Source organism: Melospiza melodia, chromosome 6 (assembly GCF_035770615.1).
Source record: "Melospiza melodia melodia isolate bMelMel2 chromosome 6, bMelMel2.pri, whole genome shotgun sequence".
Taxonomy (NCBI): Eukaryota; Metazoa; Chordata; class Aves; order Passeriformes; family Passerellidae; genus Melospiza; species Melospiza melodia.
The window spans coordinates 50,648,356-50,665,248 of NC_086199.1; the positions used below are offsets into that span (position 1 = coordinate 50,648,356).

Below are 16,893 nucleotides of genomic sequence, written 5' to 3' on the forward strand. Positions count from 1 at the left end.
ATATTTTAGTTTTCTTCCAGTAGCTGCTGCTTTTCTCTTGGGATATTTTTTTCCTTCTTTTTAATAAATTCTCTTCCTTGCCTCACTTGAGCCCTGGGGTTTTCTCAGGGGTTTTATTAAGTGGTACTGGAGAGGAAAAACACTTGGGGACATAACACCTCCACACCCCAGACCTTTGCCCTGTATTTGCACACCAGTAGCTACAGTGGCCTAGACAGATCTCTGGAGGGAGAATGGAAAAATCCTCCCTTGCTGTAGCTATTGGTGTGCAGGTAGAACTTTCTATCAAAAGTCTGCAGAATTCTGATGCTCTGCAGTAACATGCTGAGATCAGGCTTGGGTTAATGAAAGCAATGAAACCAGCACTTAGCTTCCAATTGATTTCCATGGAGACACCTACACAGTAATAGTGTTTGGACTTTTTTATTCAATAAAAGTTTGAGCTATAAATATTCTCCATTTGCTTAATATTTACAGTTGTAAAATACTTTAGGATAGCCTACCCGTCACCTGTCATTCAGCATCTCTATAAATGTCGTGAAAACATCATTGTGAAATAAAAACTTCTTGTTTCCAGCCCACAAACCCTATTTCCACACACTCACAAAATCAAATCAGAGACAAAAAAGGGGAGAGAAGGAGCTGCGGGGACAGGGAGCGGGAGGAATACAGTACAGCAGGCGACAATGCAGTACTTGCTACACAGTAGCAAAAGAAATGGGTACAAAATTTAGTCTGCTATAATGACAAGCTTCTCAGGACATTTGTGATGGACCAGCGTTGTCCAGTGCACTTCTGAAGGACCACTTGAAATCCAAATTCATTTTCACTGTTTTCCTGCAATTCCAGGCAGCGCTTGGATTTTCGGTTCTGGATAGGACCTCCCTGTAAAGATTGAGGCAAAAAGAAAAAGAAAAAGGGGTTTGTGTTAAACACTGACCTTGTTGCATTGCTGCTGTGGGCTAATCCAAGTTATAAAACATTCCAGTGTCCATCTACTGTGAAGAACTTTACAGTCAGAGACAAGGTAAGTGCTGGATTTGGAATGAAGGTTCCTTTGTCACAGGCTGGTTTAATCTCTGATGCAGTTTGCAATAGTCTCAATTGCCTGGTTTCCATTTCAGCAAATGGGATTTCTGGAATTGAGCTGTGTTTCTACCCATGCATTTTAACCACAAAGAAGCCAAAGATTTCCTGTTTGCTTGAGTTCCCTGATTTTGTGGTTCTGCTGCACTTCTGAACACCAAATAAGGCAAAAGCCAGCCATGGTACACTGCATAAATGATAAAATGCAAAACCTGTTTTTTTCCTTGAATACTGAAATGTCTTTTATAATATTTTCTTGCTAACTCTCAGTATTGATTCTGTTTAATTCCCAGCTTAATGCTGCCTCATTAAAGCCTTGCCTTCATTTTTGAGTTGCATCAAGCTTTAAATCTCTGCTATCACACAAAAACCTATAGACCTCAATTACAATTAAATTGTCATGCAGGTGACTTAAATTACATTTCCCCCTCTTTAAATCTATTTTCAGTTGGTTCTTTCCTCCTCTCTCACGTCTAAGGAAGGCAACAGATAACGTACACATCAATGTCTGGGAGGTTTCTTCCAAAATACATGGAGCGAGAGTAGAGCAATTGCACAGAAGTTTGAAAGTGGCTTTGTCTAAAAAGGACCTTGGACTTGTGTAGAGAATTACTGCCTTAATCTGTAAATCAAAGAAGGGATTTGGTGCAGATTAGTACACCTGAAGTATGGAAAGAGCAGAAGCATTGAAATTGCTTATATGTATGATGGGAAAAAAGAGTTTCTGTAAAAAACCCAAAGCAAACACCCAATTCCATACAAACCCCCACCACCTCATAGCTTGTTCAAGTCTGTGTTATACCTAGTATTATAAAGTCATTACAAACTGGGAAGGACATTGGCATAAACCCCACAGAAAGGCTGTGTGCTGCTCCCCAGCCAAGGGCAGCAGCCTGTGCCACTCAGTGCAGGTTCTGCTCCATGCACATAGGTGGCTGAGGGTCCCCTCCTACACCACCAGTAATGCTTAGAAAGAACTTTCTCAGCTCAGAACCTGCACTGGGAGCTGAGGAAAGTTGTCCCACTTTGACTTGTTAGAAAACTGCCTTAGTTGGGGTCCATTATTTGCCTGATTTCTGGACTTGGGATATGACTCTGTGCATGGCACTCTTGGGCTTCTCCTGTCATTTCTAATTTACTGGCATAAGAATAGGAACAGAATTCCCTCTCTCCATTTTTTTGTGAAGTACAGCACTTGGACCTCTCTTAGGTAGAGGAAAGCACAATGTTAAAACTTAAAGACTGCCATGAGGAGTTGGAATTTTTCTGCTTAATTCCCATTTGTGTCAGTGGTTAAGGGTTTTTTTCACTTGAATGGGCTGAAATGCCATGTGGATTTGGGGGTAGAGGAAGGAGGCTGTTCACAGTGGAGACAACATTTTTTCCTTTTTTCTAAATTTTGTAGAGCAGACCTAGGTGTTATAGTAAATGTATTCATGAGAAACACTAATATAGGTAGCTACACAAAGTGTAAACCATTCCTAAGGAAAAACAAAACAAACAAGCAACCAAAAAAACATATAAAAAGCCCCCTCACACTCCTTCACTCTTTCTGAAGTGCCCTCATGTGAAATCTGGCTTTTATTTAACAGAAACAAGTGAGCTGGGAGATAAAAAGCCAAGGAAGCTCTTTTTGATGTGGGGAAAGTGCTCTGCATTGGCTACTGAAAACCAGCCTGCTGAGCACACTGGAGCTGCTGTATGGAATATAAAGAGACATCAAAATTAAGCAGTGGTTAATGTGTGTGAATTGAGTATTGCAGAGAGCACAGATGCTTCTAGCAAGATGTGGGTTTTTTTAACCACAAAAGGGAAATGTGAAGGCTCAAGCCCTGTGAGGAGCTAAGCTGTCCTGTTTCTGAGATGAAAGGCCTGTGCAGAGCCACTGCTTCAGCATTCAGAGTGGGTGCAGTGTACACTTTACTCAGACTCGTTAAGAAAATTAAATCCTCCCCAAAGAATTAGGCCCAAACATCCTGCAAGTGTTTTGAAACCCAGTGGCTGCACTCTGCCCCGGGGGCTCTTGTGAAATCCAGCTGTGGTGAAGGTGTGAGGACGGGGCTGGAGCACAGCTGGATGAGCACTCACAGCTCCCCTCGACAGCAGCTCTGCAGGGAACTGGGCAGATCACTGAAATCCTCACAGAACCCTTGTTCTCCTCTGCACAGAGCCTTGCATGTGCCTTACAGCAATGGCCTGGGATGCAGCAAGGAGGAAAGGCAGCATGAACACTGCTGGCTCTCAGATCCACATGGACAGGGAGGTACAAGAGCAGTGCCTGCTTCAGCTCTGGCTCTGCTTCGGCTTTAGAACTGCTCTGAAGTACAGGGAGGAAGGTTTCTATGGTAGTTACTTAAAATTTCCTGTTACTTTTCTACTTAACTGTGTTTGTTTTCACCCCTTCATATGCCCAATCCAAGCCTGGGACAGTGGTATTGTCCTGTCAGCTCTGGATTGCTGACAGTGCACCTAATACAGGTTGCAAGGCCTGAACTAGTGAGCTGTGTAAGGATTAAAGCTCACAAACTGAGTAACTCCAGGAAAAAAAATGAGCAGGCAGGGCTGAGGCATCAAAAGCTAACACTGTCTTTTGCTCCTCTACCTGGCTTGGCCTCCAAATTCCAGCATTCCTGAATGGTTTCTGCAGTCTGTTGTCATCACTAGCATTTGGAACCCTAAAACCAAATGCAGGCAAAGGTGCCCTTTAAATTAATTATTATTTTGCCCTTTTTTTTATAGTAAGCAGTTATCCAAACTTGTATAAAACTCTCATAGCTGGATTTACTGCCTGCTTGGCAAAAGGGTTTACTGTGTTGCTACACTTCATGCTCAGTGAAAGGAGAGTTGCCCATCTGGGTTCCTTCCCCCATTCTAGGCAAGATCTCTGAACTTTCCAATTTAAAGGCAAAAATTGATAGCCCAGAGTAATGTCTTTAATCATGAAACATTAGACATAATTCTGTAGGCTGAAACAAGTTCCAAGAGGCATTGTGGGCAATTGAACAGAATTAGGATTAAGATCACTGATGATGAGAGACAGCACAATGGAGTCTCAAGAGGATAAATAAGCATCCAGGTCAACTCTTCTGTAAAAAAATGGGCTGAATGTGTCAGCACTAACAGGTTTGACTGAAAACTGCTTGGTTTTTGCAAAGCAAATTGAAGCAATTCTTGTGAGAAACACAAATGTTCTCAGCTCCTGCTGGTACTCAGACACAAGACTGGTTGGGTGATTCGTAAGTGTACTTTTAATGCTAGCACTGTCTCGAGTCAACATCCTGGTACACAGAGTGGAAAGCAATGCTTTTGACTTCCTTTAGAGTTATTGCACTTTCTGCATTTCTACTGGATGTAAGGGGTTTCCTTCCCAGTCTTTCACTACTGCAGAATTTATCCAATAACATGGCATTTAAGGACACCATCTGATGTGTCTGCAAGCCCTTGCAGTACAAAGTTGTGACATGCTAGTTTTTGCTGAACTGTTCTATGGGATCTTTTTTGGTTTACTGGGGGTGGTGGATGCACAGTTACCAAACCTTATCGCTTTGTAAGACCTGGTCATTTGTAGAGAAGAGGGATGTTAAATGAGGGCTGGAGGTGGTCAGCATTACTGAAAATCAGACTGATGGCTGTTTTTAAGGAGTTACTCTACAGTGAACACTTTTCCTTTCAGAGTTTCAACCTGCTTTTTATATTAAAGCTCATTTTATTCTACCTGAAAGAGAAAAAACATGCTTGTCTAAACATGGATTTTTCAGAAAAAGGTCTTAGAAGGTTAATAAGTATATCCAGCCTCCTATCACAGACACTGTATAGATCACTGCATTCTCTAGTCTATTAACTTTCTATGTAGACCTCAATCAGTGACATCAAATATTTACATGTTCACTCTGCCTTTGAGGCAGAAACTCTAATCTTTGCTGTTGCTTTGATACATTTGAATCAAAGAATTATGGTGAGGAGTATGAGACAATCTCCACTTCAAACAGAACACTTGATCTCCTTGTGCATTTCCCAGGAATACTGGGGTACATTTTCAGTGACTGTTAGTACACCAAATTTAAACCTAAAGAAAATTACTCAAATTATACAAGGCATTTTTTTCCTCCATGTGATTCACCTCTGAATGGATGTGGAAGCAATAAGAAAATATTCACAGGAAGAAGGGAATAATTTATCCCATGCATTTTCAGTATTGCCCATTTCTTAGAAATATTGGATGATGTTATTCAGTTTAAATTTTCTGCTTTTTAGCTGTATAAAGGATATAGATATATATATAATATAGAGGAAATTTATTAACCTCTTCTTGAATCCGAAGAAGTATGAAAAATTTTCCAACTCTTTTGTCTAACAGGTGTGCTCTAAGTAAAGCAGGCACTTTAAACTATCTTTTCCTGTTCAAATCTTTCATCAATTAACTTGAACTATTTTAATTCACATATTTCTCCCTGAAGTATATTGATAGCTGCCCTTACTCAAAGACATGTTTCCTAATATATTTTATATGACTACTGTGAAAATGAGGTGCATTTAACTGCTTTTATATATATGAAAGCAGGTTTATATATTAAAAATACATTGTTATCTGTTCAGCTATTTGCATCTTTATTTAAAGGGTAGCTAGGCACGTGAGAATTTTTACAAGACTCACTTAAAATGAGAATTTATTTTTCCAATACTAAGCAAAACAAATTATTATGAACAATGTAAACTTAAAGAGTGTTATAGTAGGCATCAGCCAAACCATTTCTTAAGGAAAATGTGATTTTTTCCCTCCTCCTGCACTCAAGTTCTGTTGTCAGGTAGCCACCCAAGCACTTACATCCACTTGCTGGTACTCAGTGTGTAAATATTGTGAAACATCCTCTGACAGTGGGATTAGACACACCATTCAACAGTTACACAACTTCAATGTCTACATCACAATTTTGTCTCATTCCTTTCCCAAGACATCTGAGTGTTCAGGTTTTACATGATCATAAGTGCTAAATTCTCTAATGCTGCACTACATTTTTAATACTGCAGCTGTGACAAATCAAATGAAGCAGCCTCATCTGTATGTCCAGAGCAGGATTTAGTAACTAGGCGTCTGTGCAATCATTTTCTGATTTGCTTACTCTAAATTGGATGGTCTGATTTGCTTACTCTCTCCAGAATGTAGAAATACACAATATTGTTAATTAAGGTATTAAAATAAAAGCAAATAAACCTGCTACAAGAAAATGCAGCTTCATTCAGAGAATGTAAATAAAAGGTTGCAGTCCTGGAAATAGCAAAATTAAGAAAATAATAACTTGAAAATAATTAAATTCAAGCCTTTACTGAAATACCAAGAAGCTATTCAGGATATCACAGCTGGAAATGTGTTTCACTAGAGAAAATTTGGATTAGACTACAAAACCAGAAGTTTTGGAGAAAAATACATTAGCCAGACTAAGATATTTTACAGAAAGTAAACATGAATTATTACTCTATCAGCAATGGCCAGGAAATCTTCCTGACATGCTAGAAAAACACACAGAAACAACTATTCTAGGTGTATGATGTGATTTTTGTAATTAATTATTGAACAGTCACAGGGCTGGGGGGTGGCTGTGGCAGAGTGGAAAGCAGATTAAAAAGGGAATCCTTTATCCATACATAGCCCTGATTAATAATTATGGTAAATGCAGAACTTACAGCTGCATGCATTGTTTGGTTTTTATTTGGCAGCAAATCCAGGTTATGTTGATCTTCTGAGAGCCAGGATTACCTAGCAAGTCATTTGTGGAAAAGGAAGGACTGGCTTGATGCTCTGCAGTTGAGGGTGATGTGCTGGGTTTTCCTGACCACAGCTGTCCTGAGTAACCACTAACAGGACTCAGAAATCACTGCCTTTTTGGGAACTTAAAGGAGTAAGCTGCAGAGATGCATGTTGATGAGGGATGATTCACAGATTGATATTTCTGATTTTATTTTCCTTATCACTAAATGGGATGATGGTCACACTTGTCTTTTGTGCCTTCCTTTGCCCTAATCTGCCTGCTTATCCTACTGGGCAGCACTCAGAAAACTCCATGTGCAGAACCCACCACATTCAGTGCTCACTGGCTACTCAGTGCTCCAACTCTGATACTCAAGTACTAAATTAGAACTTAGGATGTGTTTCTAAACTATGTCAGCTCACAGCAACAACTACAACTGCTACATTTTATACTCTCTCTAGTAGAAGAGTTGGATATAGGCAAATCCTGCATTTTAAACACCTCTGGAGTTATATGTGAGACTTAACCTATGGAAAATACCCAAAGTTAATGCTTTGCCCAATGTTTTCTGCAGGGTAATTCTTCTCCAACTAAATCCAGAATTCTTTAGTTTCTTTTCATTTATTGTACCATGCAACAGCTGCTTGTGTAGTGAAACAATACCTTGGTACAACCAAGAAAAAAAAAAAACAGGAGTGCTGGAGACATTTGCTTCATTTGTTTTAATACTGCATTTTGTGAAACTCTCAGAGAAGTTACCTTTTTCATTCTAACATAAATTATTTCTGCAAAAACAACTCACGCTTGATTCATCTTCTGTGATCTAGGCTTGCTTCAAGATGTTTAAAGTGTAAGACAGAGGAAGGCAACAAAGATGTTTTGAAGTGTGATGGACTATTCAGAGGGTGGGGAATTACAAAATACAGTAACATGAAATAAAAACAGGACTTTGCTTAGTAGGGAAATGAAAATTAGCGTTCAAAAGTGTGCATAGCTGTGAATAGCACTGAGGAACTGGTAAACAAAGCTTCTAAGGAAAAAATAAGTGTTAGGTTAAAAATTTACTACAACTATTGGTGATTTATCAGAGTATAGGAAAACTGCTGAATTCATTGTCTCAGACATCAGTGCTCAGTGACTGACTAGATGTTTTTGATGGGCTGAGTTAATTTTAAGAGTGCTGATAACTCATTTTAGGCATGCTGAGATGATCATTCAGATAAACCAAGCCTCAATCTTCTCGAAGAGAGCAAGTCAGGGGTCAAGAAGGAAATCCTCCTCATGGACTTACAATGAATTGCTGGCTCACAACAGCTCATTTCTGTGAAACAGCAAGCACTGACCATCGCCTGGGGCAGTCTTCTGGATAAGGTAAATAATCCACTTAATTAATTTTGTGATCTGTGATGCAGCAAATTGTACACTCCTAGGTTTTCCCTTCCTATTTGGTTTTAATAAAAGTAATATCACTGTGGTACACAGAATTACAGAAGTGTCCTTTTAGATCATTGAGTTCAACCATTAATTCAACACTATCAATTTCATAACCCAACCAAACCATGTCCCTAAGTGCCACTTCAGGGTGTCTTTTAAATATCTCCAGGAATTGGGACTGCACCACTTCCCTGGGCAGGCACCTATTCCCCTGCCTGACAACCCTTTCCTGATATCCAATCTAAACCTCCTCTGGCACAACTCGAGGCCATTTCCTCTCGTCCTAGCACTGAGAAAAGACACCAACACCCACCTGGCTAAACCTCCCCTCACACAGAGCAATGAGGGCCCCAGGAGCCTCCTTTTCTTCTGACTATACACCCCCATGTCACTGTGATATTTTCTGAAAAATCTTCTTTGCCCAGGATTTTCTCCTGGGAAGCTGAGAAGCCTCAGAGAGGAATGAAAACAATAATTATCTGATTGCTGCTCCTGTGTTTGCTGCTTTGGAATGTGGCTTGGGCATTGTTTGCCAACGGGTGAATGTTTGATTGGTTCCATGTGAATAGTTTTAATTTAATGACCAATCATGGTCCAGCTGTGTTGAGGCTCTGAGGAGTCACAAGTTTTTATTATTCATTGTTGTTAAGCCTTCTGATGTATCCTTTCTCTTTAGTATAGTTTTAGTATAGCGTAATGTAATGTAATGTAATGTAATATAATATAATATAATATAATATAATATAATATAATATAATATAATATAATATAATATAATATAATATAATATAATATAATATAATATAATATAATATAATATAATATAATATAATATAATATATCAGCCTTCTGAGAACATGGAGTCAGATTTTCATCTCTCACCTCGTCCTGGGGACCTCACAAACATCATCACAAACCCCCAATAGTGAGGGATCCAAACCTATGCACATTCGCATCTTGCAGCTGTAGCTCATGCCTAGGAGAACCTCACTGCCTTATTCTTTTTCTTTTTCTCTCCATGGATGAAAATACTGTTCTAATATATCACAAATCTGTGAAGAACACAACTTCACATTGCTATTTACCAGCCTTAGCATAGGTTATACCTAGTTACTCTTCTTCAGCCAGATAAATGAGAATCTCCTTTCAGCATAACTAGGAAACCCAAGATTTTTATATTTTTCCCAGACATGTTAACAGAATTCCAAAGGTTTATGGGGTTTAGATGAGATTATTTGTGAGAAATAACTCCCTTGGAAAACAAAAATACTGAATGATGATTTTATTTCTTTTGTGTGTGTGTTGTATTTAATTAATCTAAGTTTTCTAATCTGAATGCTTCATAAGAAGGAGGCTTAATGCATTTTAACCCAGAAACTGAACTACTTGCACTATCATTATATGCTTATGGTTAAACCAGTCTCTAGGGCCTAAGAAATAAATTGAGTGCAAAGTGAAGAAAATTAGGAAATGAATTTGCACCAGTATTTCAATTGATCTGCATATTCTAACATGGAATTTAGGCTGAGCTCCTTGGGACTCTGATCATAGTGTCTACTTATTGCAAATGGCTTTTTCACCACTAACCACACAAATCTGATTATAACTGATATTGGGAAAGTAATGTCCTTGCTGCTGCAGCACAAACCTTGTGCAGTTTACTCAAACAGCAATGAAAATAACCTATTTTTTTTGGTCTGATATACTGAGTGCCACCACTCTTGGTTTCAGGACACCAGACTTGATGGCCTGATCATTTCACTGAATAACAAAAGACGATTACTTGGTAGCCAGATCTCGCTTACACACATCCTGCTTTTGTCTCCATTGGGAGTAAAGATGCAACTTTTACTGACTTGATAGGGAGAGAGTCTTGGAGCTTTAGCTGCTCACAGTGACCCTAAGATGGGTTAGAAAGTCTCTTTTCCCAGGGCAGCGGTCGAAGAAATAGTCAGAGCTCTTCAGTTCTCGTTCTCAAGGTTGTTTATTGTTTCTTATCTATAAAATTCTGGCCTGCTGAGGTCTGTTCAGCGGGACAGTCAGAGGCACTCTGCCTGTCCCTGGGGTGGTGTTATATTTGTATACTAAAAACTACGTGTATATTATTTACAATAACTTCCCAACACCTATCACCGATGTTAGACAGTGAGCTTCTACTCTAAACCAATCCAAAAGTGCCACCATCACAGCAGAAGATGGAGGCTAGGAAGAAGAAGGAAAAAGGACAAGGAATGCCCAAATTCCTCCATCTTGGGACTCTGAGCCCCCATTCTAAAAACCACAAAAATCTATTTTTCACCCTGATAAACTCACTATCATTCTACTTAAACTTTTTTGACTTGCAATTCTTCATATAAAGGTTGGTAATTGTTTTTCTATGGGTCAAGATCAAAGGCACATCGGGGTCTTGGGCTCTGTGCCAAGGTCTCTGAGCTCCCTTGGCAGGGGCTGGGGCCATCCAGGGCAGCCAGAGGAATTTCCTGGGTTCCAACATCAGACTTTTGTTTTCAGCTGGGAATTTAGAAATAATAACAGCAAAACTCTTTCCATCCCTCCCACAGCTGGGGAATGCAGAAGCCAAGCAGACACTGGTGATGCAAAGGAGGAAGCAAAAGCAGAGTTCAGATCTCCTGAACCTCAGGCCCTTCCCTTGCTGGTTATCACTCTGGTTGCAGGAGACATTCTGGATTTGGCCATGGTTTGGCATGCCTGACATGACAATGCCATGCAGAGCCTGGCAGCACCTGTCATCTGCAATTGCTGGATGCAGTCTGGACAGCTGAAATGAGCAAGAATCATGTGCAACTCGAACAAATAATTTCTTTGTAAATAGATGTGGTATTTAAAATTAGATGCTAAAATATGCAAATAGGGTATCTGTTTTGAACGAAAAACACGGGTATGTGCTAACTTTCTTCTAAATTAATTCAGCACAAGTGTCTTTGGAGCTTAAATGTGGTTCTCAGGAGAGTAAATACTGCATAATGTGATATGCTAGAAAAGATCTGAAATGCACCCACTAAAAGCTCGTTTTACTGCTGTATTCCACACCAACTTTCTAGCTGGCAAGTTCTACGCCGATTTGCAAAAATTCAAACTTTCTGCTAGAAAATTACTCCAAATAGAAAACTGAACTGATACAATGAAATTTTGGTTACGACTAGCTATGGCAATAATTAACAAGTAAATTTAGCATCAGTTGGCAATAACTGCCAAGTAAATCTAACATTAGTTGTTAAAACACAATATTGTATAGTAATATTTCTTTTCCATATTTTTTTGTAAATGCTAATGTTTTTAGCATTGACATTTTCATATTTAAGTTGCAGTCAAGTATTCAAAATGGAGAAAACGTGTATGCATTTAAATTTTTGTACTTCTCCATTCCATTCTGCATAAATGATACTAAAGATGTTTATAGGCTTTTAGTAAGACATAGTCCACGATGAATAAAAAAGAAATATTTTAATGCACCTCTTTTAAAATTCATATTGTCATATTGAAATATGACAAGAATATTAAGTTACACATTTAGGGACCAATTTATGAGAGAAAAATGCAAATTGAAATATTAACTACAGTTTTCTCATGTCTAAGCAGAACAATAGTTCAGCTTCCTCATCCTCCAGCTATCACACCTTCTGCTGTTACCCAGTTAGTTCAAATATGAAGTACAGGCAAGCTGGGGTAATATTTGAGAAAAAAATCAGCAAAGAAGACCTAAATATAGAAATGCTGCTGATACACTGGACCTCTACACCAACACTGAGCCATGGGGTTTGTGGAAGTGCTCTTTTATGTCTGAGGTTCAAAACTCCACACTTGGCAACACTGGTTACTTAAAAATCAGATTGCCTCACTAAAATACAGGGCTTAACCGAGTCTATTGGCTCATTTAATGGAATAATTAGGTTCTGTTTTTCTTTATATTTCTCCTGCAGGATGCAAGTCTGAATTTCTTTGAACAGGATCACCATCCCTTCCTGTTCTGAGCTGCCAGGCAAACAGCACTGCCTAATTACACAGCTCTGTAGCAGTACAGCGTGGCTTAAACTACAGAGACACACTGAGAGTATTTGCATCCCTTGTGGTTAGAAATACCACATAAATCCAAATCCTTTGCAAATCAATGATGCTGCTTTGCCAGCCTGTGGCTCTCACCATGGAAGAATCTGATGAAGGGGATGGGGGCCACTGTTCCCTCAGACACACAGAGCCCTGCTGAGAGCCCTCTCTTGTATGCTGGTGTCCTTGGCTAATGGATGGGATGCAAACAGGAGTGGACATCAGAATTTGGCTGCTGTAAAATGGTGTTGGGCTCTGCTTCTGCATGCTGTGTGCTCAGCAAGGGGGCATCTGAAATTGTTACAGAGAGATTCTCTGCTTGCTTCCTAGCCCATCAGTTTAATCTTGCTATGCAGCTGCACTCCTTTGCTTCTCTGGGCTGTGGCACTGGGTAACCTAGCACTGCACTACCTTTATTTTCATTAGATAAAGGTGGGTAAGAGAAACTTAAAGGCAAAAGCCTTTAGGAGGAACGAGATGTAAATTCAGTAATTTTAAGGTCTATTGTTTCTTTATATAGCTAAACAGATCTCCTTATCTAATACCTATTTAAATAAGATCTAAATCATCATATTTATCTGAGGACTACCTGTAACAACTCAGTAATTAATATGATTGTCTGTCTTCCCTCTTCTTTCCCAAGCAATTCCTACTATGATATTTAGGAAACACATATTGTAACTACAGCCATCAGCAACAAATTTTATTTACAATTTCTGGCCATAGCATAAACTACTCCCTCCAAGCATTTATGAATGGGAAGACATCCTGTGGAAACCTTCAGCAGTGACTAGAATCACAATTCTCCACACCATGCACAAGATATGGGAACAGGAGGGTGCTGAGAGCAGGCCCTGCACATCATCTCCCTCCCAGGAAGGAAGTGGTGAGTGCCCATCCCTAGAGATGCAGATTCTTCCTACCTTTCTATGGCAACCACACTGGAAGCTGAATTACTGAAATTAGCTAAGTATGAAACAGCTGTAAATGATTAATCCCAAGTTTGTAGCTCAGCCTGGTGTCCTTTCTTTTGCCTCTTTTTACACGGAGCTCTCCCCTGTTGCATTTCTCACAACAGCAAAAAGTGAGAGCGTGGCTTGTCTGGTTAGAATGGAATGGTCACATCCCTGTCCAACTAAACAGAATCAGGATAGCTCATGATAAAGAGTAATTACAGAAAAATTTTCCCCTTTTGCCTTTGTTATGCCTCTGGAGGAGCCCCAACGAGGTAAGTGAACTTTCCAACTACTTTACTGCCACCCAGGTGAGTACATAGAGACAAATTTCACTTGTAGGCCAGGCAACTGACTCTGCATCAGCAATAAAGCTGGAAAATCAGATTGGAGACTGAGAGACTTCTTAAAATCCTGCAAACTTGGCATTTGTTCTCTGAAAAACCTGGTTGCAGCACTGAGAATGTACTGCTTCTCCAGATCATCAACAAACCTAATCCTATCAGAAAACTGACAGGATGGCCACAAGCAGTTTCTACCAAGAGACATCCTGAGGCCTCACCTGCCCAGGTGCTCTGGCCTTCATTTCCCACAGCCCCTTCTCTGCCACCCACCAGACCCTGTAGCACCATCACTGCAGCAGTCCCAGCAGCTTCACTGAGCTCTGGGCACAGTGACACTGAGCACTGAGCTCTGGGCACAGTGACACTGAGCACTGGGGACAGTGACACTGAGCACTGAGCTCTGGGGACAGTGACACTGAGCACTGAGCTCTGGGCACAGTGACACTGAGCACTGGGGACAGTGACACTGAGCTCTGGGGACAGTGACACTGAGCACTGAGCTCTGGGCACAGTGACACTGAGCACTGGGGACAGTGACACTGAGCTCTGGGCACAGTGACACTGAGCACTGGGGACAGTGACACTGAGCTCTGGGGACAGTGACACTGAGCACTGAGCTCTGGGCACAGTGACACTGAGCACTGGGGACAGTGACACTGAGCACTGAGCACTGGGGACAGTGACACTGAGCACTGAGCTCTGGGCACAGTGACACGGTAAAATGGGTACAGAGACACTGAGCTCTGGGCACTGGGGACAGTGACACTGAGCTCTGGGTACAGTGACACTGAGCATTGAGCTCTGGGCACAGTGACACTGAGCTCTGGGTACAGTGACACTGTACAATGGGTACAGTGACACTGAGCACTGAGCTCTGGGCACAGTGACACTGAGCACTGAGGATAGTGACACTGAGCTCTGGGTACAGTGACACTGTACAATGGGTACAGTGACACTGAGCACTGGGCACAGTGACATTGAGCACTGGGGACAGTGAGAAATGCTGCTGAGCTGGTGCTTCTTCCCAGCCCTGGATTCCATGGGAGCTGCTGCTGCTGCCAGCAGTGTCTGCACCTGCTCCTGGCCAAAACCAGCTCACAGCCTGAGGTTTTGCTTTCCTCATGCTTCATGATGCCAAAGCAGCTTCCTTGAGACCAAGTTTCAAATAATATTTTACTAAAATTCTGACCTTTTTCCACCAAATAATTCTTGCCTCTATCTCCTCTGCCTTGTCTAATTTCTAATCACTTACTGGGCTTTTTGCTGGAAGCTCTAACTTGGTTCTGATTAAATGAAAAAGTGATGAGACAGACTGAACTAGGTGAGCTGTCAAACACCTAGAAAACATTCTAGCATAAAAGTATTTCCAAAACAAACATTTCTCTAAGAGAAGACTTGACAAACAGCCTGAACAATAAAATTTTTGAACACCACCCAGTTGATGGGACTCTTTTCTGGGCTAATTTACATAATTTGACATAATTACTGTTGTAAACACTTGAAGAAGCTTTGCAAGCAAGAATGCCACCAAAGCCTACATTTTATTGGGTCTCATTGCATTTGGCAGCTGTACAAAACTGTGGAGCATGGAAATGTGCTCGGATAGATCCTGATTATACAAACACATACTACAAGCTTTGAATGCTCAATGTAAGTTTCTATACAGGACAAAGATACCAGAGGTAGTGATTCCCTCCAAGTGCCTGCCCATCAAACCACAGTTTTGTCCACAAAGTAACAGTGGACATCTGGCTGCCTGACTCCAACTGCCTGCAACTGAAGATAGCCAGGGAATTTAAAACTTTAAAACCAAAGTAAAGGTAAAATAAAAAAAAAGAAATAAAGTTTGATATATATGCACAACATATATATATAGATGTGTATACACATACTTCTGATCTAAAAGATGTGGCTTAATAATTAATTAAATAATTCTTTAATAGATCTACAGAAGCAAGGAGTCCCCTAACTGAGGGTAACCCATCTTCTTCTTTTGCCATGTGGAATTCACTCATCATAACACAGTACAAAGGAGGATGAAAGTGTTACCCAAAGGATTTTTTTTTAAAAGCTGTGCAGTTTTCTATGAACCAGACTGCTGTCCATGTCCCATCACAGACTATTGTGGGGCCTCTCACATTATAGTGCTTCCTCATTCAAACTAATTTACCATAAATGTCTGTCAGGAAAAATACAGATTTTTGTGCTGGTCAGGGAAATCTAGTACAGCTGGTTTATCCTGCTTTGGGTGGCCAGTCTTTTCCTGCTCCCCTTCTCAGATAATTCTCCACTTGCCCTGCTGTATTTTTACTTACCTACACCATCAGACATTCCCATGGAATGGCTCAAGAGCCCAGAGAAGTCAAAGCATAGCTCCAGCTAAAAGAAAGTGCTACAAAAGGCTACAACCAGCATCTACATTTTAATTAGTAGTTCAAAAATTTCAAGGCAATATAAGCATCAGTATGATACAGTAGTCCTGCTCACTGCACATATGGAAAAGAAAAACCAGAGCTTTAAAGATGTAATGAAAAGAGTCTTTTTACAGAGAACTTCCAAGATGGCCACACAAATACATCTTTTCACCAGGCTAAATGGCTGCACTTCATATGGAGTTCACCAGCTGATCTTGGCAAGCTCTGATTACATTCATTAACTTTCTTCTAACTTACAGAATGTACCCCATTGAGCAATAATGGCATTTTAATTGTATTGGGTCTTAGCAAAATCCTTTTTGAACAGAAAACTTTTAATTCTTTCATTTGTCTCTTAATTTATCATGAAGAAACAACTAACTAGCTTTCGCTTCTCTCAGGGAAATGTTCCTTTGCAGAAGGAAGGAGAGAGGCCATAGAGTTAAGTTTACCAGTGCTGCACCTTCTTTGAGAGACTGTAGCTGGAACGGGGAATTGCAACAATCCTGTACTGCTATATCCCATTTTTAAAGATTTTAACAGCTAAATTATCAAGGCCTTCTACTGCTGTCCCCTGCCCCCAAAGTAAGATCTAACATAATCAGTATTATGAAACAGCAGTAGTATCCTGGAGTAGAAACCATTAATTGTCACCAAAACCTTGGGGTATACAGTGCAATCACTGGAGAGGTGAACCATGCTAAAATATTACTGAAATACTCTTCAATTTTAATTATACTTTTTAGTAATGGTATAAAAAATCAAGTGCAGAGATGGATACACTGAGGCTCCCCTCATGAAAAGACTAGTGTTAAAATTTGTGAGAAAATATAATTGAAACTTTGCCCTT

At 40.2% G+C, this 16,893-nt stretch overlaps 1 protein-coding gene across 3 annotated transcripts in view; it reads right to left on the reverse strand.

Annotated features, from left to right (window-relative positions):
• Positions 1-407: 407 nt before the first annotated feature.
• The window catches only part of GALNT18 (polypeptide N-acetylgalactosaminyltransferase 18), a 215,458-nt gene continuing 198,972 nt past the window's right edge, over positions 408-16,893 (reverse strand). For all 3 annotated transcript variants that reach the window (XM_063160599.1, XM_063160600.1, XM_063160598.1), the window contains one exon: positions 408-885. In XM_063160599.1, the coding sequence (XP_063016669.1) occupies positions 739-885 (147 nt within the window). In that variant the 3' untranslated portion in view covers positions 408-738. The remainder of the gene's footprint in view (positions 886-16,893) is intronic.